This window comes from Alternaria triticimaculans, assembly GCF_023758025.1.
Source record: "Alternaria triticimaculans strain BMP 0046 chromosome Unknown scaffold_1, whole genome shotgun sequence".
NCBI lineage: Eukaryota > Fungi > Ascomycota > Dothideomycetes > Pleosporales > Pleosporaceae > Alternaria > Alternaria triticimaculans.
This window is the reverse complement of record NW_026055958.1, coordinates 3,750,627-3,777,728: the sequence shown is the minus strand read 5'-3', so window position 1 is coordinate 3,777,728 and position 27,102 is coordinate 3,750,627. Positions and strand designations below refer to the sequence as shown.

Genomic DNA, 27,102 nt, shown 5'->3' with positions numbered 1-27,102 from the left:
AGATCCGGAGTAAAGATGTAGTGTGGGAACAGCTGAGATTGCATTGATGATGAAGCTCAGGTGTTCTCTGCCCATGGGCAGGCGGGAGGCAGGAACCTCGGAGGCTGGAGCCGAGGCTCCGTGGGCTTGGCATTGATCTCGTCCCGCCATCTGTCACGTCGCGTCGCGTCGCGAACAACAACATTTCCCTTCTTCAATTCTTCGAACGCAGCTACCACTTATTTTACGGGCTAGATTGTAGCTACACAAGGTATCTTCGACCAGCACAACTTCACCAGTAAGAAGACTTGATGTGGAAAGAGCTACCTGCGTTTTGATGACGTCAATATCTTTGGCACTGCGAGATGGCAGTTTAATTTGACCTTCCCAGCTAAAAGCCTTGCATTGCGCTGTGCGAAACGTTCATGGATTCCAAAATCTGCCTGGTCTCGCTCAGAACCTTCTTTTCCAGATCGTCACCACGTTTCGAATACATCAGAACGGGATAACTACGACAGTGTCAGCGAAAACCTCAGTCAGAGTGCATCGTTACAGTTCCTCGACTTACGGACGTACTCCCCACTCACTCAAGAAGCCCCCATGGCTTTCTCGGCCTGCTACCACTACAGCATGAACATACGTACTGGCACCTTCTGCCAAACTTCTACCAAACAAAGCGAAGTACACTATCAACATATACCTCATGACAGCGTTTGCGTTCAATGTACGCCAGATCTCCGTTTCTCCTACCAGCCCAGGACAAGCTGTGTTGACAATCACCTCATCGGAGTTCACAAGCGATGCCAGCCTCCTCACAAAAATCATCTGTAACAGCTTCTCGCGCGCATACCATTTCGTAACATCATACTTCTCGTCGAACTGCGGCAAGATTGGTTTTTCTTTGTCGAAATCCGCGAAATATGCCGTCGTCGACGTTACAACTGTGAGCCTCGCCGGCCGTCCCACCAACCCGGTTTTGGCTCGCAATATCGGCAGGAGAAGCACCGCCAACATGATAGTCGAGAGGTAGTTGACCTGGAAAGTCTGCTCTTTGCCTGTCTTGGGCGAGACAACATAGTCCTTGTTCTGCACACCGGCGTTCAAAACGACCATGTCCAGCCTACCCAGAGTCTGACATCGTCCGGCAAACGCCGCGACAGATTCGGGATCTTCCATATCTAGGATCCAGACTTCGACTTCAGCGCGTATAAACTCCCTGCGGAGGACTTCTGCTGCAACGTCGCCTTTGGCCTGCGATCGGACGGCTAGAATGAGCCGAGAGAGATCTAGCTGGAGGAGCTGTCGCGCTGCCTCGAACCCCAGGCCGGTATTCGCGCCGGTGATAATGGCTGTCTGACCTCCAAGAGTGACTCCTGCTGCGATTGGCGGAGGATGCATGAACAGTTGGCGGTACATGAAGCCTATACCGCTTTGGAAGGTAAGGCGACTGTTGATTCGGTCCCACAAAGACATGTCGACTGCGTTGTGTTCGAATTCGGAGATACTGTTTGTGATCCATCATCAGAACACGTTACTATCTGGACGACTTTAGTGGCAGCGGTGAGCCCTCGAAGGTGAGGTGTTTGCATTTGTGGGTCAAAACGGATCCTGAATTGTGCTCGTATCATACGTAAAGCCACCGAGCTATGGCCTAACCACCGGAGTAATACCTAGCCACCGGATTACGCCCTAGCCACAATTCATAGAGTCCGGCCGGTTCAACAGCCACCGAGGTGGGTACAATCGCATGCGGTACTGGCCGGTTTAGCGTCTCCACATACGGTAATGTGCCTGGCACCATGGTAGCTACTCTGGTCCTTTGAGACAAGGAAGGTACTCATGGGTCGTGACCAAGATGAAAGCGATTTTCGGCGAGACGTCCATTGTATTTAGCAAAGCTTCGTGACCGTCTTTTCAACGAATCAAGCTTGCACGCATCGAATTCCCAGACTTAAATTGTACTTGCGACCATTTCAGGTAATCTTCCACAAACCTTATTGTCAAGTCTAGGAGCATCTGCACCTGGCAAGGAGGTTATAAGACGTTGGCAAAGCTTATATCCGTTAAGCTTGAGTACTATACCAAATACCGCAATCATGGCTACTACCGACAAGACAACGCCCATAGCCATCATCGGCATGAACATGAAGTTCCCAGGCGACGCCGTATCCGCCTCCTCCTTTTGGGAACTGATAATGAGTGCTCGAAATGTGTCCAAAGAGATACCCGCCGACCGCTTCAACATAGATGGCATGCAATCATTCTCCCCACGGAAGCAAAAATGACCCAAGCTGACTTGAACCAACAGCATTTTACCACCCCGACCCAAATCGTCTAGACAGCCTACGCATCCGACACGCCCATTTCATGGAAGAAGACCCCCGCAGTTTCGACGCCCCCTTCTTCAACATGTCCTACGCCGAAGCCTCAGTTCTCGACCCGCAACAACGCGGCCTCCTCGAAGGCGCCTACCGCACGTTCGAAAACGCCGGAATACCTATGGAGACACTCTCTCGTTCTCCCACATCAGTCTACTGCGCCTCCTTCTCGCGCGATGGCGAAACAATAACAGGTCGGGACTTCAGTGCACAGTCTCGGTATCATGCTACGGCGAATGGCTCATCCATGCTGAGTAACCGCATCAGTCATTTCTTCGATCTCGCAGGGCCGAGTTTGACGGTCGATACGGCGTGTTCATCAGGGTTGTACGCGCTGCATCTTGGTGCGCAGAGTATTCTTGCGGGAGAGAGCAAGATGTCGCTTGTCTGCGGCGCAAACACATTTATTACACCAGAGAGCCAGGCACTTGCGCTCAGCAACGGCGGATTTCTGAGCGTGGATGGAAAGAGCTACAGTTTTGATGCCAAGGCGAATGGATACGCTAGGGGCGAAGGGTTTGGCTTTGTCTTGCTGAAGCCGCTGGATGCGGCACTGAGGGATGGCGATGTTGTCAGGGCGGTCATCAGGGCGACTGGTGCGAATCAGGATGGGAGGACGCCGAGTATCACACAGCCAAGCCAACAGGCTCAGCTGGATTTGCTGCGGGACACGTATCGTGTTGCAGGGCTCAATGTTTCTGATACCGACTACGTTGAAGCTCACGGGACTGGCACGCCCGTTGGTGATCCTATTGAGGCGGCAGCTGTAGGGCAGGCTTTCCGCGATGGTCGTAAGGCGGACAGACCGCTTTACATGGGATCTGTGAAAGCGAATATCGGTCATTTGGAGGGCGCTTCGGGTATGGCTGGTGTCATCAAAGCCGTTCTCGCGCTGGAGAATGCGGTGATTCCGCCAATTGCCATGTTCGAGAAGCCGAATCCTGCTATCGATGTAACTGGTCTGCAGCTCGCATTCCCAAGAGAAGCAGTTCCATGGCCAGCAACAGGAATTCGCAGGGCTTCCGTCTCCTCCTTCGGTTATGGAGGTAGCAACGCCCATGTCATCCTTGACGACGCATACAACTACCTGCGCACCCACGGCCTTCAAGGTTTGCACCAATCTGTCGGAGAGTCCATACATACCAACGGCCACACAAATGGACACACGAACGGTAACGGCAACGGCGTTCTCCCGTTCACAACTCCATACGCCATCATCCCCTTCTCAGCCGCAGACAGCGACGGCACGAAGCGCCAAGCAGAAGCCCTCCAGACGTTTCTCTCTTCAAACGAAGCCCCCACCACCGCGAACTTCCTCTCAGATCTAACACATACCCTATTCTCTCACCGATCTCTTCTCCAATTCCGGTCTTACGCCGTCATCTCATCCCCTACCGACGATCTCACCACTATCGTCTCGCCCAGCATCTTCAGCAGTACTTCCTCGGCCCCTGACTTGTCCTTCGTGTTCACAGGGCAAGGCGCACAGTATGCCCGTATGGCGAACGGTCTCCTGCATTATCCCGTCTTTCGTCAGAGTCTTGAGGATTGCGACGCGTATCTCGCTACTCTCGGTAGCACCTGGTCTGTGCTAGAGGAGCTCGAGAAGAACAAGGACGCGAGTCAGGTGTCCAAGCCAGCGCTGTCACAACCTCTCTGTACAGCTATTCAAGTGGCGCTCATCGATCTACTTCGCACATGGGGTGTCATCCCCCGTGCTGTGGTTGGACATTCGTCGGGTGAAATTGCAGCTGCGTACTGTGCAGGTGGACTGGATCGCGAGAGTGCATGGCGAGTGGCCTACTTCCGCGGTGTTGTCGCCGATAAGCTGGCGTCTGACCCAGCGAGAGAGCCAACGACAATGATGTCTGTGGGCTTGGGCAAGGCGGCTGTCCAGACATATCTGAAGGCCGAGCCAACGGTGACTGTCGCATGCGAGAACAGTCCTGTCAACGTCACGTTGTCGGGTCCCACAGTGGCTGTCTCGCGCTTATTCGACACGCTGGATGCTGATGAGATCTTCGCACGGAAACTGACTGTGAAGATTGGGTACCATTCCGAAGCGTTGCGGGATGGCGCGGTGAACTATGAGAATTCGCTGGCTGGAATACGCGCACCAACGAGGGAGGGCAAAGAACCGAGCACTGTCGCCTTCTTTTCATCCACCGAAGGCAGCTTCATCACACTGGAGGGTCTTGCGAGTCCGAGCTACTGGGTGAAGAACCTGCTCTCCCCAGTCCTGTTCACTGACGCGGTAACAGCGCTGGTAAGCGAAAAGAAGCAGGTCTCCAAATTCTTCGTCGAGATCGGCCCTCAATCCGCTCTTCGACGCCCCGTCAAAGATATTCTTAAGCACCTAGGCGAAGGCGAGGAAAAATGGTCGTACGCAGCTGTACTCAACCCTCGTCAGCCTGACGTCCGCACCCTCCTCGAAACCATCGGCGCTCTTTGGAGCGCTGGCCTCCCCATCGACCTCAACTTGCCCAACCAAGCCACTCTCAAGCCTACAGCCAAGCCAAAGCGAATAACAGATCTTCCCGCCTACCCCTTCTCCCGGGCCAAGCTCTACTGGGATGAACCCCGTCTCAGCGCCCTCTACTCCCAGCGCCCCTTCCGGCGACATGCTCTCCTGGGTCTACGTGAAAACGACTTCAACGCTGCCCAACCCACCTGGCATCACAAGATCCGCCTCGCCGAAGCCCCTTGGATCGTCGACCACGCTCTCGAGGGCTCGCCGCTTTATCCCGGCACGGGTATGCTCGTAATGGCCATCGAAGCTGCGCGTCAGCTGCTTCCGCCTAGCGCAGCCATCAGCGGGTATAGACTTGAGAACATTCGCTTCATGCGCTCTATACCTGTGAACGAGACGGAGAAGGGCACCGAGGCGAAGATATACCTCCAACCGCGCCGGCACACTGCTAAAGACGCTGCACAAGGCGTGTATGACTGGCGTGTCTTCACTCTCGGTGGGAATGAGTGGATTGAGTGTGCATTTGGCAGCATTCGCGTCGAGCTTGAGGAAAGTGAGCCTTCTCCAGAGACAACCTCGCGTAAAGCTAGATGGGAGAAAGCTGTGGGCGAGGAGCACGCAAGCGCGGCGAAGCAATGCACGTTGAGTGTGCAGAGCGCCCAGCTGTACGAGAATTTGAGTAAAAAATCTGGATTCGACTATGGCCCGTATTTCCAAGGCTTGCGGGACATTAAGTACTCGCGCAACGGATGTGCAACTGGCACTCTTGCGCTTCGGGACTATGCGAAGAGTATGCCGTATGCCGCCGAGGACCCGTGTGTCATCCACCCCACAACGTTCGACTCTGTATTCCACGTGGGCTTTGTCTCGCTGAGTATGGGTGGGTGGGAACCGATACCAACGCTCATGTTCAGCAACCTCAAGGACTTGTGGGTGTCGCACAAGCTGTTCACGCTGCCTGGCAACCCGCTGCTACATGTCGCGACAAAGGAGGTGGCTCGCACGTTCAGGGAGTTTGAGTGGGATGCCAGTACGTTGCTTGCTGAAACAGGTGAGCCTGTCATTGTCGCCAAGGGTGAGCGCGGCACTGTCATCGCTGGTGCGGGCAGCAGCACACGTGACGATGATGGTGCAAGTCGTTTCTCATACGGCATCGACTTCAAGCCCGACCTCTCGCTGCTAAGCAAGGCCGAGACAGAGACATACTTGAAGGCGCTGTTCGCGCGCGACCCGCAGTTTTCACCCGACCCGAAGGATGCTGAGGCTGTCGACCGTGCGGACGCTATTGCACTTTATTTCATCGAGCAAGCGCTGGATAAGATCGAGAACGGCGAGCCAGTAACGTTTGACAACCACCTGACCAAGTACGTGGACTTCCTACGCAAAGTCCGTGCAAATAGGGAGAAGTATACATTGGAGTCCCGAGGATTAGGGCATTTGAGCATTGAGGATGTCTTGCGCGAGGCAGATGACGAGCCGACGCAGAAGCTGGTGAAGAAGGCTGGTGAGCATTTATATGGGATCTTGACCGGGACGGACAATGCGCTACAGATTATCTTTGAAGGCAATCTGGCTAACGGTAAGTTGAACAACTCATACCGTGGACATGAACAGGTAGACTGACACAGAGACAGATTTCTACCACTGCGACTTCTACTCGCGCCACTACCGTAAGGCTGGCGCGTATATGAACATCCTTGCACACGCGAATCCTCAGCTCAGGATCTGCGAGGTTGGCTCAGGGACTGGCAGTGCCACCTCCAAAGTGCTACCGTTTCTGGTAGATGATGAAGGTCTTCAGGTTGATCAGTTGGTGCGCTTCAGCGAGTACGCCTACACCGACATCTCAGTCGGCTTCTTTGAGAAGGCTCGCGAGAAGTTCGCATTCGCAGAGAAGCATATGCGCTTCGCCAAACTGGATTTAGAGATCGACCCCTCTCTCCAGGGCTTCGAGCTCGGCAGCTACGATGTGATCATGGCCTGCAACGTAATTCACACCACATCGGATCTCATGAAATGTCTTCGCGATCTCTACGCCCTCCTCCGCCCTGGTGGCAAGCTCATCATGATGGAGACCACCGTCGACAACATTCGCGATGGCATTATCTTCGGCTTATTGCCAGGGTGGTGGATGCGCGAGGGCCATTGGTGGGAAGGCGAGGAAGTTGACGCCGTGCCCGGAGAAGACGAGGCGCTGGGACCGATTTTGACCGAAGAAGGATGGGACGCTGCGCTGAAGACCGCGGGCTTCTCAGGTGTCGACATGGTGTTTAGGGACAATGAGTACAAACCTCGGCACCGTGTCTCAACGCTCGTCGCAACGAGGCCAGAGGAGGCTGAGGTTCAAGCTGCGCTTGAAAGGTGGGTCATCATCGCGGATGCTGCGCAGGCTACTTCTGCCGATACGCTGATGGCGAAGCTCACTACTTTGCCGTGGATCGGCAAGACTGAGACACACACTCTCGAAGGTATCATTGCCGCTGGATTGGATTTGAGCAGCACCAAAGTCATCAGCTTGCTCGAGCTCGACACTTCCATTCTCGGCACCATCGCAGAACCCGAGTTCGAAGCCCTCAAAAAGATCAGCTTGGACGCCAAGACAGTCCTCTGGGTGACACGCGGCGGCAGTCCTGGTGCTGGCAACCCCGCCGCGGAGATGGCAGTCGGTTTCTCGAGAAGTATTTGCTCCGAGCGGGGTGATCAGGCCTTCGTCACCTTGAGTTTGGAGACCAATGACCCAGCTGAGGGAGCGAGCCATGTGGTCCGTCTCCTGGAGCACTTCCACAAGATAGGAGACAAGAGCGCAGACGCCGATTCCGAGTTTGCAGTGCATAACGGCCTCATCCACATTCCGCGAATCGTCCCACAGAAGAGCGTTAATCAAACCCTTGCCGCGCGCGCGAAGCTTCCCGACAAAGTCAGCTTCACACTTGGCCAAGCATCCCCCAAACCGCGCATAAACTTGACCATCCAACAGCCTGGTTTGCTCGACACCCTGTACTACACCGAGACCATCCCTTCCAGCACAGAGCTGCACCCGGGTGAAGTTGAAATCGAAGTAGCAGCCGCTTCCCTCAACTTCCGCGATGTAATGATATCCCTGGGTCAAGTGCCAGGCGATGGTCTCGGCCTCGAAGGCTCTGGCACCGTCATCCGCGCTGGACCAGACTGCACGTTGCAGCCTGGGGACCGCGTCATGTACTTCATCTTCTCGACGGGTGGCTGCTGTGGAACCTACGTGCGCTGCGACGAGGCATCGACTCGTAGGATCCCACGCGAAGACATATCGTTCTTGGATGCGGCTGCCATTCCTGCTGTATGGGCTACGGTTGTGTATGCTTTCGACTATGTAGGACGGCTGCGCAAGGGCGAGAGTGTATTGATTCACGCCGGTGCTGGTGCGGTGGGACAGGCTGCTGTGCAGCTCGCGCAGCTGCGTGGGGCGGAGGTGTTCGTCACGGTTGGAAGCGAGTGGAAGCGCCAGCTGGTCAGGGAGCTTTACGGCCTCGCGGACGACCACATCTTCCACAGCAGAGAGGCGAGCTTCGTCGACGATGTGTTCCATGCCACAGCCAACCGCGGTGTTGACGTCGTCCTGAACTCTCTAGGAGGCGAACTTCTCCAACACTCATGGCGCTGCACAGCGCCCTTTGGTCGCTTCATCGACATTGGCAAAGCCGATATCCTCGCCAACAACACGCTTGAGATGGGCCACTTCCTGCGCAATGTCACATTCGCAGCCGTGGACGTCGCGGGTATGTACGCTGAGAACAAGCCCCTGATGCAACTCGTGCTCGACGACGTCTTTAGTCTGTTCGCGGCGAATCCTGAGCTCCACAATCCCAAGCCGCTGCATGCGTTTGCGCCGAGTAAGATTGAGGAAGCGATGCGCGCGTTGCAGGGCGGTAAGATTGCAGGGAAGGCCGTCATCGATTTCGAAAAGTCGGGAGATGTGGTGGTGTATCAGCCCGCGCAGAAGCCGGCGTACGCGTTTGAGGAGCAAGCTACATATGTCATTAGCGGTGGTTTGGGCGGTTTGGGGCGCGAGATCATGCGCTGGATGGCGTCCCGCGGCGCACGGCATTTCCTCGTTACCTCGTCGCGAGGCGTAGCTGGACGCGCCGATGTGATCGCCTTCATCCAAGAGATGGAAGCCCAAGGCGTCGTAGTCCATGCGCCGGCGTCGGATATCTCGAACCGCGCGGTCCTCAAGAGCACCCTCGAGGAAGCTAGCAAAACGCTGCCGCCGATCAAGGGCTGCATCCAGGCGGCGATGGTGTTGTCGGACAACATGCTCTCCAACATGACCGTCTCGCAGTTCCACCGTGCACTGGCGCCCAAGTATCAAGGCTCGTGGAACCTTCACGAACTCCTGCCCAAGGATATGGACTTTATGGTCTTCCTCTCCTCCATGAGCGGCATCATCGGCAACCCCGCGCAAGCCAACTATGCAGCCGGTAACACTTTCGAAGATGCGCTCGCGCGGCACCGTGCCGCCAGTGGGCTGAATGGCGTCTCGTTCGATCTCGGTTTGGTGCTAGAGGCTGGATGGGCGAGTGACAACTTTGAGGACGTGACGAAGAGTCTGCGCGCTGGGCTGGGTGGGCTGACACAGAAGCAGCTAATGGCGATTCTGGATGTCTTGTGTGATCCTGGATACGATTGTGCCGGCGGCGCGGCGCAGGTGGTGAACATCCATGATAAGCCTTCGAAGCTGTATCGGATGTTCCAGGACGGCGTTTTGCACTGGGTGGGTAAGCCGCTGTTCAAGAATCTCCTTCGTCTGGGTCAGGTCGAGTTGGTCAACGGCACCGGGGCTGGCGGCGAAGGCGAGGCGGCAACCGTCGACTATCTCGCTCTCATCAAGGCGGCCGCTGGTACGAAGGAGGCTGCGCAGATTGTAACGTCGGCGTTACTTGGAAAGCTGAGTAAATCGCTGTCGATACCGGCGGAGAATCTCGACGTAGGCAAGCCAGCCTACGTGCTTGGTGTTGACTCGCTCATTGCGGTTGAGCTGCGGTACTGGTTCCTTAAGCAATTCGGCGTTGAGGTTCCTGTGTTCGTCATCTTGAAGAAACAGCCGGCCGTTGAGTTGTGCCAACATGTAGCGGATCAGGTCATTGCAGCTAAATGAGGTTTGTAGGTCGCGACGCGACGCGACGAGGTTGGCGTCGCTAGCTGCGCGGGGCAGCCGCTCACGACTCCGACGCAGCGAGGCCCACCACTTATCTTACTGCGCGTTCGTTATATAAATTATATGCAATTACTAATTATTTTTTTTAGTATTAAAAGTAGTAGTTTAGTGTTATAATATTACTTTTTAGATAGGTAGGTAGTGCCTAGTACTATAGAATAGTAGAAAAATTTAGTTAATAACTATAGTATAGTAGTAACTTAAATAGTTGTAATAACTATAAGCAAGATCTTAGAAAGCCTATAGATAGTACAAAATTCTATCTTACTACTTTTAGCTATTCTTATTAACTTCTTTTATATCTCTAAATATAATTATCTTCTTAACTATATAACTTTCTACTATCTAACCTAGCGTTATCTATATTAAGGCTAATTTTATTAGTCTAAAGAGTAAGTTGTAAAGCAAAGGCTTTTACGCAAGAGTTTACGCTAATACTAATATCTTACTTTATTATCTTGCCTTTATATAGTAGATAATTATATTTCTAAAACGCTATACTAGTATATAGAGTATACGTATTAAGTATAAAGCTAACGCTAATATTTTAAGTATAAATTATTTTAAAATAGATTAAATCTAAGCTAAGGTAGTATACTTTAAAGACCTTACGTAATAAATAGAAGAGAGTATAGAGGTATTAACTTAAGTAGAGTGTTACTATATCTATATTATAATCTAGAATTATATACGTATAATTAAGTAATATATACTACTATAAGTAAGTATATAGATACTATTAGTATAGATAAGTAGACTAGGTATAGAATTTAATATTACTAGTAATTAGACTAGCAGCTAAATAACCTATATTAAATAAGACGTTTTACTTAGATATTTAGTTTACTTTTTACGTTTTTTACTCTCTTAGAAGACTTAAGGCCTACTACCTTTAATAGACTATTAACATATTTGTGAAGACAACACAAGTTCATTTTGGAATAAAACAGATTGCACATGATTCCAAGGAAGCCATCACACTGATCCGTTTGCCGAGCTTTCAGTTCCAAGCGAAGCCGATTCGATCGACCCGTGAAGTTACGTACTGATCCATAGCGGACATCCGTGGCAAACCTCGCGCCGACGACAGCAAGGTCTCCGGGCCCTCCACGACGTGCAACGCAAGAAGATACATTGCTATGATCGACGCTTTCTGCGACCTTCCTAATCGGGTAATTTATTTGAGGTTTGTAGGCTGTTGTAGGTTTGTTAATTTTACACCTGAGAAATCTTGAACCCGCCCGGCAATTGACTCTGGTAGACGCCTGTCGGATCGTACTTCTTCGCGACCGTCTTCATGAACGCCACCTTGTCAGCACCATAAGCCGAAAGTGGATCCTGGTCCTTATCGGCATAGTTGAGGTACAGGTACTCCACCGCTGTGCCTTTCTCTGTGGCAAACTTCTGAATGCCGTCGGTCAGCATCTTGCCCTGAGTAATGAACAGGTCATCATCCTTCGCCTCGGACCAAAGCAGGTATGACTGATACATAATGAAATTTTCAGTGTAGCGTTCCAACCCAAGCACGTTGCCGCCTCTGGCTGTGCTGTTCGCCGTGTAGCTTGTGGCAAAGACCTGGTGCAAGCATGAGATGCGCCATTGTCCAGAGGCCTTGGCTCGAAGCTCCGTCAGCATGATGTCGTAGAGACGCGCTGTCTCCTGAAGAGTCTCATAATCAATCTTGTATGAGAGGGTACGGAATTGAACTCTAGTTGCTTGTATTAGCGATAGTCTTACATCGAAGACAGCAGAGACGTACCGTTTAGTCGTGTCACTACCAAACTCGGCAGCAATTGCGCTCATTGGCTGGATCTTGGTAGAATCGCTGAGGGTGTTGTTGACGGCGAGAAACTCGCTGTAGGCATCCGGGCGAGCCACAGGTTTGGTGTAATCAAACGCAGCTCTTACGACGTTCACGGGACTCGCTGTTGAGTATCCTTGGAAGAGGATCAGAGCAGCGTTTGGATCTCTGTTCGGGTCGAGACCAAAGTCGACGAGCGACTTGAAATGCTGGTTGACGGTGGATGCCGGCCACGAAACGATACCTCCCCAGAGGTCTTCGTTCTCAAATGTCTCCATGTCGTAACGTGTTACGATGCCAAAGTTGCTATTACCCCCTTTGAGAGCGGTGAAGAGATCAGCATTAGAAGTCTTGTTGGCATTTACGATGCGACCATCGGCAAGGACGACCTGGAAATTGATCACGTTGTCACATGACAATCCAACGCGAGGTGCGTAGTGAGATATCCCACCACCCAGTAGGTAGCCACCAACGCCGACGGTACTGCCTCGGCCTCCGGCCACCATACGTCCTAATGGCTCAAGAGCTGCGTAGACAGAGCCCCATCGCGCCGCTGGTAAGATGCTTGCTACCTCAGAATCAGCATTGTAGGTGGTTCCATTCATGTTCAGCAAATCGATTGTGACGCCGTCGTCGACGTTGTTGGCGCCAGGAATCGGAGTATGGCCACCAGATCGTACGGCAAATTTGCAAGTCTTCTGCGTGCTGGCAGTCGTAAGAGCCTTGACAATTGTAGCCACTTCCTCGGCGTTTGTGGGCTGTACGATACAGTTGGGCGACAGTCTGCTCTTTCCATCGAAGTAAGAGGCAATACTCGCGTCGTACGCATTCTGACCAGGGTAGGTTACGCGCTTGGCTACAAGACTCTGGGTCAGAGCTGTGCACTAAAGAAAGTCAGAACAGCCTCACAAGGCAACATGAAGCTTACACAGTAGGATTCGTTTTGGGCGCGCGTTACGCTGAGCAGGGTCGCGGTGCCCAAGGCCAAGCTCAGATAAAACATGATGCAAGAACAGGCGGTGAACGGTCCTTGACGAGGAGGACGAAACAGCTCAGAAGTTTCTAAGATACCGGGTCATCAGCCTTTTGATACTGATCCCATAGGTGGACCAGATGCCAGCCGAGATGTGAAAACTCATTGACCGAGTCAGCAAGACCGCGGATGGCAGCAGCCGAAGATGATCTCCACGCTCCGTTAGATCATTCCGGCAGAGGCCTCCGTGCCGACTGCATCAACTCGACTACATCAAATCTGGAGTCTGCCGTGGAATTTGTGGCGAGTCTGGGCATCGTGACCATGAGGGAATGGGGAAGGAGGAGCATTCATCGGAGAAATTTACTAATCAAGCCGGCGCTAATCCCAACAGAGTAACGCCCAGCCATTTTCTGGAGTCAACGGAAGCACGGCTGCGGCGTCTTCTCCACGAAAGGATCAACGCCGTTGCGGCTCTGCCGTCTTATCAAGCAACACAACTCTTCATCCAATGACAGCAAGTAAGAACACGGCTGAGCAGATGATGGACCCGCAACCCGTTCGCCTGCATCCTTCGCGCATGTTCCCCTTTCCCGACCCTGTCCCGCAGGATTCAGCTAGCAGGAACGCTACGGCAGTTCCGCTGTGCGGCACGGCGGGAGCTCTGATTCAAGCCACTGTACATCATATCGTGGACTACAGGATAATTCGACACGAGTAGAGTCTACCTATGTAGGTACTCGATGCAGATGACCCTGAGAGCATAGGTGCACCCAGGTGGGATGGATCATGATGAGAGTAAACACGTTGCCTACAAGCTAAGTCGGAAGTATTGCGCTACCGATAAAATCAGATCGAGATTCATCATTGCCATTACAGGGGATAGACAGGACGCATTGCATTATGCTCTCAGCCTCGCTCACGGTGGCGGCACATGAAATGTCCGGATCAATCAACTTGCTTCGCTTAGACGGATTACCATTCGGCTGGATCTGCCAACCCAGCTTGTTTTGAATCCTGCGAGACAGCCAAACTCAAATCGACGTAATGCCCCCGTCGCGCTGTTGAAAACATTCCAATTTGAGGGCTGCTTCCACAGCAAGCACGCTCGTAGGAAGATGGTGGATCTCACTCAGCCAATCGTACGCGCACCAGATGACTACGTGGTAGACCTCGAGAACCCACAACGACGAGGTGAAGCCATCATCCTCTGGATTGGAATCGTGGGAACGATCGTCTCGACGTTTCTTTTGGCCGTTCGAGCTTACACCAAAGCTGTGTTAGTCAAGAAACTGTCGTCTGATGACTGTAAGTCATTCCCGTGAACGCGATCCATCTTTGTTAACGGCTGCGCCAGATTGTCTGCTCCTTGCATGGGTAGGTGTCCACGACTCTTCTGTCGAAGAAAGCTCATGGCTGACATGAGCTGATTGGCAGGTCTTTGCGATACCTGTACAGTTACTCATTATTTGTAAGTTTTGTCCGCTGCTTCCTTTATCTTATGGAACGAGATTTATAACAGCATTATAGATAGGGCACCAGCAGGTCTCATTGGTGTACATGCCTGGGAACTTACCGGCCACCAACTGAACACTATCGCGAGAGTCGGTCTCCCGTGGGCAACCTCGGCGGCATTGTTTGCTAACTTCCGGAACTCTAGATAACTCTAACAACTACTGTACTATACTCGCCAGCTCTCGCCTTCGCAAAGTTGTCATTCCTTTGTCTCTACCTGAACTTGAGCCCCGCGCGCGGCTTTCGCGCTGGAGTACACTTCACCATATTTGTTGTTGTCGGATCTTGTGTCGGCATTGTCATCTCTTTACTTGCAGCATGCAAACCGTTTGCGAAGAATATCGACGTCACCATCACAGAAGGGCAATGTTTGAACAAGGCGGCATTATACATCGCTACTGGGGTGCTGAACATCATCACGGATATCATGGTCATCATCCTACCAATACCCATGGTTCTGCGACTACAAATGTCGAGAGAGCGGAAGATCATGGTGATAGGCATCTTCAGCGTTGGCTCGATGTAAGCCTTCAAGCCCAAGCGCGCGGGTATCACTGACTAAGGAGCTAGTACATGCGTGACAAGTGCGGTGCGCGTCGCATTGCTTCCCCCAATGTTGACTTCCAAAGACGCTTCCTGGGACACGGTTTATCCTAGTCTGTGGATGTGAGTGCGCAGCTCTCGTCAAGCATCAGCTCTTTGCATCCCTCACTAACAAGATCCACTAGTCTTATCGAAGCCAGTCTCATCATCATCACCGGTTCTCTCCTAACCCTGCGGCTATTCCTCAGGCACGTGGCCCCCTCTCTGGTCGGCAGTTCCGAAGCCACTCGACCATCGGGAACACAACAGGACTTTGGATTCGAACTACAAGAGCACGGAATGCTTGATCCTTATGATGTTGAGGATGGCGCGTCTGAGAGAGAGATACTGGGAAAGCAATATGACAATGGTGACAAGATGCGATCATCTCGGAGCTCGGAGCACGAAGGCTGTCACAAACAGCAGGTACTTGGCTCGGATAATAAGCCCTGACAAGCGTCCAAACGCATTTTGCTTAGATACGAAGACGATGGCATCAGTTTCACGAACTAAATTCTGTGCCAACATCCTACTTCATACGGTTTACGGCGAGCCATGCTTTTCACTTTCCGCTCTTGGGCGTTATTTCAGCTGCCTTCCCGGTATGCAAGGGTCATTCCAGTCTGGTTGCACATCCACTCTGATCAGGGCGCTGGCACACTAGTGTTATTGACAACCAAACTAAAGTCACACTCCAAGCTAGCCGGCCGGGTACCTTGCATCCGTCCGCGCTATAGTGTTGCGCCTCCTAAATTAAATGACAGCTGACCATGAACATCAAAATTTCTTGTTAGATGGATGGTGCAAGCCACACGCACAGACATCAGCAAAGCAGATGAGAGGACGGTGAAGTAGAACAGATATTTTGTATTCATCAATTATATATCTGATGCGCTTGCAGATTTACAAAGAGAAGATCCTAAAAGGGATATATCAAGGCCGTTAAATGAATGTTGCAGAACTCATCCGCATCACCCCCAGATCTACCCATACAAAAACACTGGGGTAGCAGCAGCAGCCTTTGCGACCGTAGCCAGAGTAGAAAGGGGCATCCACCTAGCAGCCACGGAGGCCTTGCTCTGCACCGGCGCCGCACCACCATCGTTGTTGTTCTGGCAAGTGCCGCCGGAGCACTTGTGATATATGCTCATCGCATTCGCACCACCACAGATCTGCTTGACGTTGCCCACACAAGACTTGGTGCATGAGCCCATGATGCCGGCCTTGGGCGCGTACTTGGGGTTGAGGCTGTTGTTGCAGAAGCATTCGTTGCCGTTCTCGGGTGCTGCGTAGGTGAAGCCGCGGGCATTGCAGTAGTCGACACAGATCTCAATGGACATGTAGTCGTTGAAGGTCCATGAACCGTTCATCGCGCGGTCGCTCACATTGTCGGAGCCACAACCAACGTACTCCCAGCCCTGGATGGCGGTCAAGTCGTCGTGATCGGTGGAGCCGCCGTCTGTTGATGGTGTGGTGCTGTCTGGGCAACTTCCTGGTGTAGCGCGTTGCGGGCCATAGGTGACGGGGTTGCAGCCGGGGAGTGCAGCAAGCTTTCCACTAGTCTTCTCGTTGACCGATACTGGGATCTTGCAGTCGTTGCACTCTCGATCGGTGAACATTGTCACGGCTGGGCAGTCTTCCACTGCACCTCCGGCGTCGTTGCAGTTGTCGACAGCATTCTGAAGCACCTTGACATCCCATCCGTTCAAGAAGTCGCCGTGGAGACCAAAGCCAGTTGCATCTCCTTGAGCGAAGACAAAGGGGTGCTTGCCATCAACCCACTGGTCGGCGAACAGGGCAGTGTCGTAGAAGATCTCGAAGAAGATCGATATCATGTGGACAGGATGCGAGGCGGGGCAGTTGCCGCTGTTGTATACGTTGCCCTCTGGGTAGCTCATATGACTCTTATGATCGGAAGGGTCAAGGGTTTTGCCGTCCCAGCACTGAGGAAAGTAGACTTGGGCTCGCAGTCCACCTGGGCATGGGTAGTCGGGGAAACCGTTAGTTTCCGGTTTGTTCGCACCAAGGCAGTTGAAGGAGATGCCCTGGGCGGCAAGACTGCCGTCGTAGCTGCGAGTGAATGGGTCCCCGGCGACCATGCGGAAGCCCTCCGGGAAAGCGTGGAGTTTCTCAGTCTCATTGGTACCTCGACGCTGAAGGTAGTAGACGGTCATGCCGCCGTTGGTGTCATCTGGGTCACCCATGACCGGGACAGGAGCAAAGCCGGATCCGTCCTTGTATTTGACGTAAAGCTGCGGCGTCCAATAATTAGACATGTCCTCCTGCAAATCGTTAGTCATGTAGCACCAAAACGAGGTGACTGTCTTACCTTGATCGTGCATGACGAGCACTTGGAAGCTCGGGTGTCTGCGTAGGTCATGGAGGCTTTGAAGGCCGCTCCGCCTGAGATCGTGTGGACATGGCCAGAAACGGCTCCAGGGTTGACAATGGGATCAAGTCGCTCTCTGACAGTTCGTCCCGGGCAAGACATTCGGAAGAAAGCATCTGAGGAAGCAGCAAGCCCAAGAGCAAGAAGAAGAGTGTTGGTGCTGAACATGTTGGAGATCTGAATAGAGAGTAGAAGAGAGAGGTGAAGATGGTAGAAGTGGTGTGCTGGTGATGATATTGATGCGTTGGAGACACGAGCTTTATACCGAAGTGAAGGTAGATACTGCTGGTGAATGCTAGTCCTAAACCCGTGTGACAGATGTCAAAATGGAAAGCGTGGCACACTAGAAAGGTGATGATGTCGGATGTCTTTGTTAATCAGTAGCCCCGAATCCTTAGGTCAAATATATCAGTCTAGGCGCAGAGGTAGTATGTATCGGGCAGAAGATGTGAATTCTAGCCGGTGGGCGTTTGTCGTGGCTGTTTTCTCGATCTCAATCATCGCGCGAAGTCGGTTTCTGACAGCCGCCAAACGGCGTGTCGCAGTCCCACATTCATTACGCGTGACCTCACTTTCGAGTTAGGAAATTAGATGAAAGAGCAAATCGTGGCTTCCAGGATGGCTGTGAGACTTAGCGTCCAGACGCACGCTTCTGGACGTGTATCACCTTGCCAATTTGAAAGAGGCCATATCCACACGCCATTGTTTTCGCCGTCGGTCACCGAGATGCGTCCATCTCCGAAAAGCGACACTGAATAGCGCGAATTGCTGCATGCGATAGCGGTACATACGAATGGGTGTGCGGTCCAATCCCGCGCACGCAAAAGGCGCATGACACCTCGACTGAAATCTGAATGGCGAGTCCTATTCTTCCGCAGCCAAGAGATGACCAGTCTTGTGGTGGATCTTGAGAAATCCTAGCTCTATCGACTATTAAGCTTTTGTCCCTAGAGTGCTACTACTACTACGTCTATTCTAGCCTATTCTAACTTTAATATTTAAGTATATAAGCTATTCTTTTTCTATAAAGTAAAACTATAGTTTAGTTAATAGTAGTTTATTTTATTAGTAAACTAACAATCTTATAGCATAAGCTAGTCTAAAAAGAGCAAGGTCTATTACTAGTATATAAAAAGACGTATTTCTAAAAGAGTTAAAATTCTATAAAGATATAAGCTTTAGGCAGGCTAAGGCTTAGGTTCTTAGTACTACTACCTCTAGTATAGTTAAAGCTTTTAAAATTTAAAGTAGTAAGATAACTATTTTATAAACACTAACGTCTACTTATACTATAGTAGAGAGAATTATAATATAATTATATATTCTTAATAGCTTATAACTAACTAAGCTATAGATTATAAAGTAATAAAATACTAAAATCTTAGCTTACAAAATTATGCTTTTGTATATATACTCTCTATTTTCTACCTCTATTCTTATTTTATAGCTTATAGTAAAATTAGAGATTTAAAAACTTATTAAAGACGTAAATAGTAGCTTAAATCTAATACTAAAAGCTATACTAATATATATATTAAATAAGCTCTTAACTATATTCTTACTATACCTTTTTTATAAGTTCTTTTAGCGTTAGTAAGTCTATCTAAAGCTAATCTTATTACTAGTTATATTACTTTACTTACTAAACTTAATTAAGCCTCTTATTATTAATTAATTATTTTTCTCTTAAACGCGTTACTATTACTTTATAAGTTCTTTTAAAGTTATTATTCTAAAAGCTATTATAAAGGCTATTATAAACTACTACGTTTATACTATACTAGATACTATTATAAGCGCTCTAAAAAGCTACTTTACTAGTACTTTAGAGCTATACGCTAGGCCTATTAACGTTTCTATTACTTCTATTTTTATTATTTTTATTTCTAATATTTCTATCTCTATTATCTTTATTATCTCTATTATATATATAGCTAGCGTAAAACTTTTTATTATTTTTTCTTCTAGCTTTACTTTTAAGAAGCTTATTAGTAAAATATATAAGCTCTTTAGTAGTTATAGTTTCTTACTTATAAGAAAAAGAAATTAGAAAGACTATTTTATTAAAGACTATTTTATTAATAATCTTACTAATAAGACACTACTAATTATCTACTATATTATTATTTATAACTAGGTATATAAAGTAAAAGAAATAATAAATTTACTTCTTTTTTTAGCTTTATAGAAAGCTATACTTTTATAAAGAAATACTTTAGCTAGAATACTTTATAAAAGTAAAAAAAGCTAGAATAGTAAAGATATAGCGTTTATAAGTTACTTTATATAGTAAGATACTATTTATTAAATAGTAGCTATAATAAACTACTATAACTTCTATTAAGATCTAGGCTAAAGAATAGTTATTACGTTATAGTTATTAGAGAATAGATACTATAAGGCCTAGTGTAGTATTTCTATTACTACTATATTATAGAAGTGTATTAATATATATAGTTATAGTTAAGCATTAGTGCTAATAGTAATATATACTAAATGTCTTAAAATCTTAAAATCTTCTAGCTATTCTAAGATAATAAGCTAGATATCTTTTAATATCTTTTTACTAAACAGAGTCTATAAAATTAGACATAAGACACTAAGTTAATAGTAGTACTTTAAGTATATTTTTATAAACTATAGTACTTCTTTAGCTATATTATAGTTACGTAAGTAGTAGTAAGTATAAAAGTAATATACTAAAATAAACTTTTTTATAGCTATTATAATACTTAGTTATAAATACTTTTAATAATTATATTATTTTACTTACTAATAGTAAAGCTATTAGTAGTACTATAATTAACTTACTATTAACTATATAATAAAAGAAAATAATTAAAATACTTATAATAAGCTTTTCTACTTTTTTTAATTTTAGCTAAAAAAATAAAGCTTTACTTATATACTTTATTACTAAAAAATAAAGTAGCTTTTAAAATAGTATATACTATTTTAAAAGCTACTTAGCTAAGCTAACTAATAAGTATAGCTTTAAATAATTAGTATTACTAAAACTTTTTTTAAGCTTAACTAGCTAAGCTAGTTAAGATTAAAAAGCTAGACTAAGCTTATACTAACTATAAAAAGTAATACTTTAACTTAGCTTATATACTAAAAAAAATTTAAAAACTTTTTAACTTAGTATAAAAAAAAAAAAAAAAAAAAAAAAAAAAAAAAACAAAAAGTAGTAGTAGTAAGAGTATATAATAGTGTCTTATATCTAATTTTATAGACTCTATTTAATAAAAAGATATTAAAAAATACTTAGCTATTAGTTTTAGAACTACTAGTAGATTTTAATAAACTTAGAGTATATTACTATTAGTACTAAGACTTCTAACTAATACTACTCTTATTTATATAACTTTTAAGCTTAAGTAGTAATTAAGAACTACTAAAATAATATAGTAGTAATATAAATACTATAATAGCTTTATAGTATATATTCTTTAATAACTATAATATAATAACTATTTCTTTATAGCTTAGGTATTAATAGAACTTATAGTAGTTTATTATATTTACTATTTAGTAAATAGTATTTTACTATATAAGATAAGCTATAAATACTATATTCTTATTATTTTAGCTTTTATTACTTTTATAAAGTATTTTAGCTAAGATATTTCTTTACTAAAGTATAGTATTTTTAAGAGCTAAAGAGAGCTATAAACTTAATATTAATTTTACTTTATATACTTAGTTATAGATATAAATAGTATAAGTAATTAAGTATATTCTAGTAAAATTATAAATAAAATACTCTTTTTATTACTTTAAAGGTAAGCTATATTTACTAAAAAGCTTATATATCTTATTAATAAGCTTTTTAAAAGTAAAACTAGAAAAAAGAATAATAGAAGATTTTACGCTAGTTATATATATAATAGAAATAATAAAAATAAAAGTAAAAAGAATAAGTATAATAGAAATAAGTATAATAAAAATAAGTATAATAGAAATATTAATAAGCTTAGTATATAGCCTTATACTAGTAAAGTAGCTCTTTAGAGTGCTTATAATAGCCTCTAGTATAGTATAAATAAAATAGTTTATAATAGCCTTTATAATAGCTTTTAAAATAATAACTTTAAAAGAACTTATAAAAGTAGTAGCGCGTTTAAAAGAAAAGTAATTAATTAATAATAAAAAGGCTTAATTAAGCTTTAGTATATAAGGTAATATAACTAGTAATAAGATTAGCTTTAGACTTACTAACGCTAGAAAAACTTATAAAAGAGGTATAAGGTATTAGAGATATAGTTAGAGCTTATTTAGTATATATATTAGTATAGCTTTAGTATTAAATTTAAGCTACTATTTATATTTTTAATAAGTTTTTAGATTTCTAATTTATTATAAGTAGTAGAATAAGAATAGAAAGTATATATATAGTAGAAGTATAATTTTACTTACTAAAAAATTTAGTATTTTATTACTTTATAATTTATAGCTTTATCTACCTTATTTATAATCTATATTAGATAGCTTTCTAGATCTATATATAATTAGCTACTATATATATATATATATACTATAAAATACTTACTAGTTATAACTAGTTCTAGAATAGAAGAAGACGTTATTTTATTAATACTTTTAAATATTTAGAGATTTAGAGAATATTTAATATAAAATACTTCTTAGATTAAAGTTTTTATAAATGCACTATACGCTTTTTTACTACTACTTTCTTATAACTAAACTACTTTCTTAGCTCTTTTTCTCTTTTTAGCTCTTTAGCTACTACGCTCTAATAATATATATATAACTTAAATTAACTTAAAATATCTACTATATTTTAGCTACTTAACTTATACTTACTATACTTATACTTTCTATTCTATTTGCAGCTACTATAATTACGCGCTTACTACTTCTTTTTATAGCTTTATTAGTTATAAGCTATTAAGAATATATAATTATATTATAATTCTTTCTACTATAAGTAGACGTTAGTATTTATAAAATAGTTACTTTACTACTTTAAATTTTAAAAGCTTTAACTATACTAAAAATAGTAGTACTAAGAACTTAAGCCTTAGTCTACTTAATACTTATACTTTTAAATATAAGATTTTAACTTTTTTAGAAATACGTTTTTTTATATACTAGTAATAAACTTTACTTTTTTTAGACTAGTTTATGCTATAGAATTAGTTTGCTAATAAAAGAGTATATAACTATAAGTACTTTTGCAGAACTAGGTTTTAGCTCTTAGCTAAAACAGGGTCTCTAGAGTGAAACCTTGTCTAAGATGCAATTCTTTAGCATGAACAGAGAATCCAGAAGTAAGGCCTGTTACAATATCGCCTTTTCGACCTCTTGCCTGGCTACAAAACCGTGAACGAGATCTAAGGGGAAAGAGAGCTATACTATCGAGTAGCGCTCATCGAAGGCCCTCTTTCAAAACTTATCCTAGATTCTTTGTTGCTGGTTCAGAAGAGACTACCCAAGATCAGCTTCTCGTGGTACTGCGATGAGCCACCCACCTCATGACATGTGGGCGGCAAGCCACTCGCAAATTCCGCATTACCAACAACAAACACAATGCCGACAATCCCCTTTATGCGATTGATATCAGGGACCATGCGGATGCTTACCATTAGCTCATTTCCAACTCCCGCGTTCATGCTAGAGGCAGTTACCGGGCGGCCGCATCCCCGGAGTCGAGATGTTCGATAGCGTTGGTGCTAGCCGCAAACGGCTAGACCATGTCAAACGATTGCGATTGCGGACCCGGCAGATGGCCCGGGAACGTCTCGGAGCCCTCCCCACGCTCCCCTGCAGGACAAAATCCCATGAACTCCTTCATGAACATATACACTACCCTTCACTCACATCTGCCGAATGTGTTCCTGCGTCCTGAAGTCTCGTCGCCGACTCGTACCTTCCATCCACGGGACATGCCGACCAGCGCAATTTTACCTTTCACACAAGCCCCTCAATCTCTTCTGACCTTTGCGCCTAGGCCCTGATGTACTTTCATGCCACTCGGCCTCCATCACCACATTTGGCCTAAACATGTCAGTGACACAGCATCAGTATCAGCAGCCACCGACCGAATTATCGCGCTGATAGTGCTCTGTACCACAGTGCAAGTGGGGTTGATTAAGAGGCGAGACAAAGACAAGTACCCACCAGGTGGCGCATCACTTGATATCTACGAGAACTTCAAGGTGCATAGCGCATTCTGACCCCAGGTTTTTGCGCAGCCTCCAACAGACTGGGGTTTCTCTTTCCCATGACATGTTCCCCGGTCTTCTAACGCGACGTGGTTGCTGGACCGAGCCGGATCCGCGAGTACCATGGTACGATCCTGCCTGGGAACAGGTCACAACGCTGTTCGAAGGACCAGGTTGATGGGCCTGCAGGAACCGTCAGTCCAGTATCAGGGCTTTCGTCGCATACATCGTTCCCGACGATGATGTTCAGCAGGTGATAAAGATATGGGGTGCTACCGCCCTTTCTCGTGAAGTCGAGCGGCACTATCACTGTGCATGCGTCAAGAGCGGATGACAATTTAGACATTGCTATGGCCTCCTGTAGTGCATGCGCCGCACGCGGGAGGTCATATTTCCGGAACTTACGAGAACAGCTTGTATGAGTCGTCCGTCTCGCTCGGAGCGTCTTTCGTGAATCATGTCGTCGGGCGCCTAACAGACACAGTCAGCAACCGCACGTCGATTTAGGCCTCGGATTTTGACATGTGCTTTACAGGCAAGCGCGGCCCGCATCTTTGCGCCGTTGACGGCGAAGCTCATCGTTAGCCTGCCTTCCGTTGTCCAGACTCCACCATATGAACCACTCGCTACTCACTACGTGAGAACGCTATACTCACTTCAGCAGTTTACGCGATTATACCCAGAGCTCCGGAAATACGCATACGGAGGGAGCAAGCGTTGATACGGAGCACGAGTCTCGGCATTACCAGGATAGTATTTACCCCTCGACACGGTGGAACCTAGTCACCATCAACTCTGGTATTTCAAATTTTGGTCGGGTAGGCTGATAGTGCTGTAGATCTACTGACCACGCGTCATCCTCTTCTTACACAACACGTGCTGGGCTTGTGCAGGCTGCAGCTGTCTAATCCTGCTGACAACTCATCATGCTAGCTGGATGCAACGACTATCGTCTTTATTGCACAGTATGGTTGAGTTACGCCATAATCCACTTTTCACGTGAACCATGGCCGCCATGTCGTCAAACTCCGCCAGTATCGTCGTTCGAATGTGCGTTGACACCTCATCGTACATCAAATCGTACTGATATGGTATGAAATTCCACCCGTCTAAACTGTCAGCCAACTATCGAATGCGGGATTACCCCAGTATCGACAGCAAGAGGTACCTTGGAGTTTGGGCCCGTCGAACCTTCTACTATCAAGCAACTAGCAAGGACTTGAGGTTGATTAGATGCAAAGATGCAAGAGATGAATGACATCAAGGCTTTGAGCGAGGATCGCTTGGCACTATCGCGATGTGTTCACGCGACTATCGTACGACCAATTCTTCACATCGGTCCTTTTGTGAACGAATGAGCGAGTTTGGCTTTCTGGTTACAAGCAGCCGAACACTACACTTATCACTACTACGGTTATACTCGGTTACTCAGGAAATGGGTTCACGATGGAGGTGACCAAAGCCGGCCCCACTAAGTTCCCCGGCGGCTTTGCTCTCTGTTGTCGATAAGACCACGCCAAGCAGACCCCTTTAATGATTGGCCCTCTAGGCTTAAGCTTGCGTTCACTACAACCTGGGTAGACGGTACGGGCGATCGGATAACGCGACGATATCCCAGCACCCCATATCGATGAGACCTCCTAACTGGAAAGCCACCAATGAGCTGATTGTCGAATGGTCGAATCACAGAGTAGCGCAATCGGGTCAATTCTCGCAACTGAAACGAGCTAGCACTTGCGGTCCCAACGTCCACTTCAACAGCTTTCAGCCACCGAATTCCAGACTCTAGGTCTCTTCGCGTGATAATGGGGTGAGCTCACCGCATTTCCCACCATGAGCCACCACGACACCAACGGGTGGCGGAAGCTATGCGGAACGTAAGCCCTCGTAGTACCCGGAGCAGCTGTAAAGCTAACGGGGAGGCGGGCCTGTGGTCGCGTACAAACTATAGACTGACAAAGCGCTTGTGTCTGGTCGCGTTGAGGCTCATCTGAGGGGTATCAGGGGATGCCAGGCTTTTTGTCGCATGGCGTGTCTACGAGAGCTTATTGTTGACAGATTAGAATCAACACCTAAAGCAGTAGAATACGCTATCGAGCGTACGATCTGCTTGGTAAAAGACTGTACCATGTATGCAGCAACGCGACACATAGCCTGTTACCCCCTGGTGGGGCCCTCGAAGGGAGAGGAGGGGCACTGCTTGGTAAAGCAGTGTTTTTGCGATATGACGACTCTTCGGCGTCCCAGATCGTGGGAAGTCTGCCGGGGCGGCAGCGTCGGATCTCGCACCATCGGCATCCACAACACGATGTCGCAGCGGTCGACTCGCTCCCGAAGCGAGTCTTGAACGGCTGCCATTCTGCGACATTGGGACAGGCGACCCACATGTACCCCGCGGAGCAAGGTCGCTTACACCTAGTTCTAGATCTAAAAAGAGTTGACAGGCTATCTTGAGGCCCAAGTGGCGAAGGCATCTACATGGCCAGTGCACATGAACAGTTCTTCACGTGCAGTAAGGCGGACAAGAAATGCGCGGGCACGTCAGATGTCAGATATGCCAGATCCGCGGGAGACGGTCATCAGCTAGGTTTGCTAGTCTCGAGACAATTGGTCGACGGGGGTCCGATCCGGCGCAGACTCATCACGACTTTTGGTACACTTGGATATGCGCTAAGCCTCACATCATTTCTTTCAGCCTGAACATTGCGGAACCACCATTCCCCACCACGTTCACTCCCATCCGCCCTGTTTCAACGGCTCACTCGGCGCGTAAAGCCACCAGCATCACTAAATAAGCTCACGGGTGCTAAAATACATGCGCTTGAGTAACTTCCACCAGTCTGCTCGTCGCGCAATCTCTACCACGACCAAACTTGTCGGGCCTATACGGACGTGATTAGTCTTCGTGTAAATACGCCAAGAACGAAGACTAAGACAGTAAAATTTCGGAGTGACCGACGAAAGAGGGGACATGGCATGATATCCGTACAAAGAGACGCAGGGACTATTGCATGAGGAAGGTTCGGCGTAAGAGGGAGGAAGAAAGGGCTGAAAGTTTCGCGCCCAAGACCCTAAGCGAAACGAGCCTGTATTCTCTCCCATCGATGAATCGATGATGGCCTGATCATCAAGAAGGAAGACAAGGACGAGCTGAGACGTTTTTGTGCTGACAATCAAGGCGCGGAGATTTAGCCACAGGCTACGGGTTACTGTTGAGTCCAGCTCGGTACCGACGAGAACGTTTCCTACTCGCCCAGATCAGACGCCCTGTGTAGGAAAGAACGCGTCTGGACCGTTTTGCATCGAAACACCTCGCTGCGTGGCAGAGGGTGTGGCTGTTCCTTTTGGAAAAGGCGTGGCGGGCGAGGCTGAAATCTCGATGCAGTATCGCGGTGAAGTAAGATTCAACAGCTCTCCACCGTCCACGCCACCCGCAGTCTGAGACAGCATGAAAGCACGTGGAGACAGACCAGTCGAGACGCTTGCTCGCACTGACAGCTGTATTGAGCACATAACCCCCGTTTGGCCCTCTCTTCGTCTTTCCCGTTCCATCGAAAAAGCGCGCTAGATGGGGAAAAAGCAAGCTTCTAGTCACCTCTCTCTCCGCTCGGTGCCTCTCAAACTCCTAGCTCT

The 27,102-nt window shown here is 47.4% G+C and overlaps 5 protein-coding genes across 5 annotated transcripts; 2 read left to right on the top strand and 3 right to left on the bottom strand.

The window, feature by feature from the left end:
- Positions 1-370: 370 nt before the first annotated feature.
- Positions 371-1,452, bottom strand: J4E78_001264 (putative secondary metabolism biosynthetic enzyme; the record flags this gene model as incomplete). The annotated part of the gene is made up of 2 exons (XM_049361924.1): positions 371-488; positions 680-1,452. 2 exons carry the CDS (start codon positions 1,450-1,452, stop codon positions 371-373), a joined length of 891 nt encoding a protein of 296 aa, XP_049227207.1.
- Positions 1,453-2,075: 623 nt separating this feature from the next.
- Positions 2,076-9,961, top strand: J4E78_001263 (Type I Iterative PKS; the record flags this gene model as incomplete). Its single annotated transcript, XM_049361923.1, has 3 exons — positions 2,076-2,229; positions 2,288-6,406; positions 6,462-9,961. 3 exons carry the CDS (start codon positions 2,076-2,078, stop codon positions 9,959-9,961), a joined length of 7,773 nt encoding a protein of 2,590 aa, XP_049227206.1.
- Positions 9,962-11,236: 1,275 nt separating this feature from the next.
- J4E78_001262 (uncharacterized protein) lies at positions 11,237-12,825 on the bottom strand (the record flags this gene model as incomplete). The annotated part of the gene is made up of 3 exons (XM_049361922.1): positions 11,237-11,729; positions 11,781-12,706; positions 12,751-12,825. The coding sequence occupies 3 exons, from the start codon at positions 12,823-12,825 to the stop codon at positions 11,237-11,239; spliced, it is 1,494 nt and encodes a 497-aa protein (XP_049227205.1).
- A 1,343-nt stretch (positions 12,826-14,168) lies between these two features.
- J4E78_001261 (uncharacterized protein) lies at positions 14,169-15,345 on the top strand (the record flags this gene model as incomplete). Its single annotated transcript, XM_049361921.1, has 3 exons — positions 14,169-14,172; positions 14,490-14,832; positions 15,039-15,345. The coding sequence occupies 3 exons, from the start codon at positions 14,169-14,171 to the stop codon at positions 15,343-15,345; spliced, it is 654 nt and encodes a 217-aa protein (XP_049227204.1).
- Positions 15,346-15,875: 530 nt separating this feature from the next.
- On the bottom strand, positions 15,876-17,449 carry J4E78_001260 (uncharacterized protein; the record flags this gene model as incomplete). Its single annotated transcript, XM_049361920.1, has 2 exons — positions 15,876-17,174; positions 17,222-17,449. The coding sequence occupies 2 exons, from the start codon at positions 17,447-17,449 to the stop codon at positions 15,876-15,878; spliced, it is 1,527 nt and encodes a 508-aa protein (XP_049227203.1).
- Between the last annotated feature and the right edge of the window lie 9,653 nt (positions 17,450-27,102).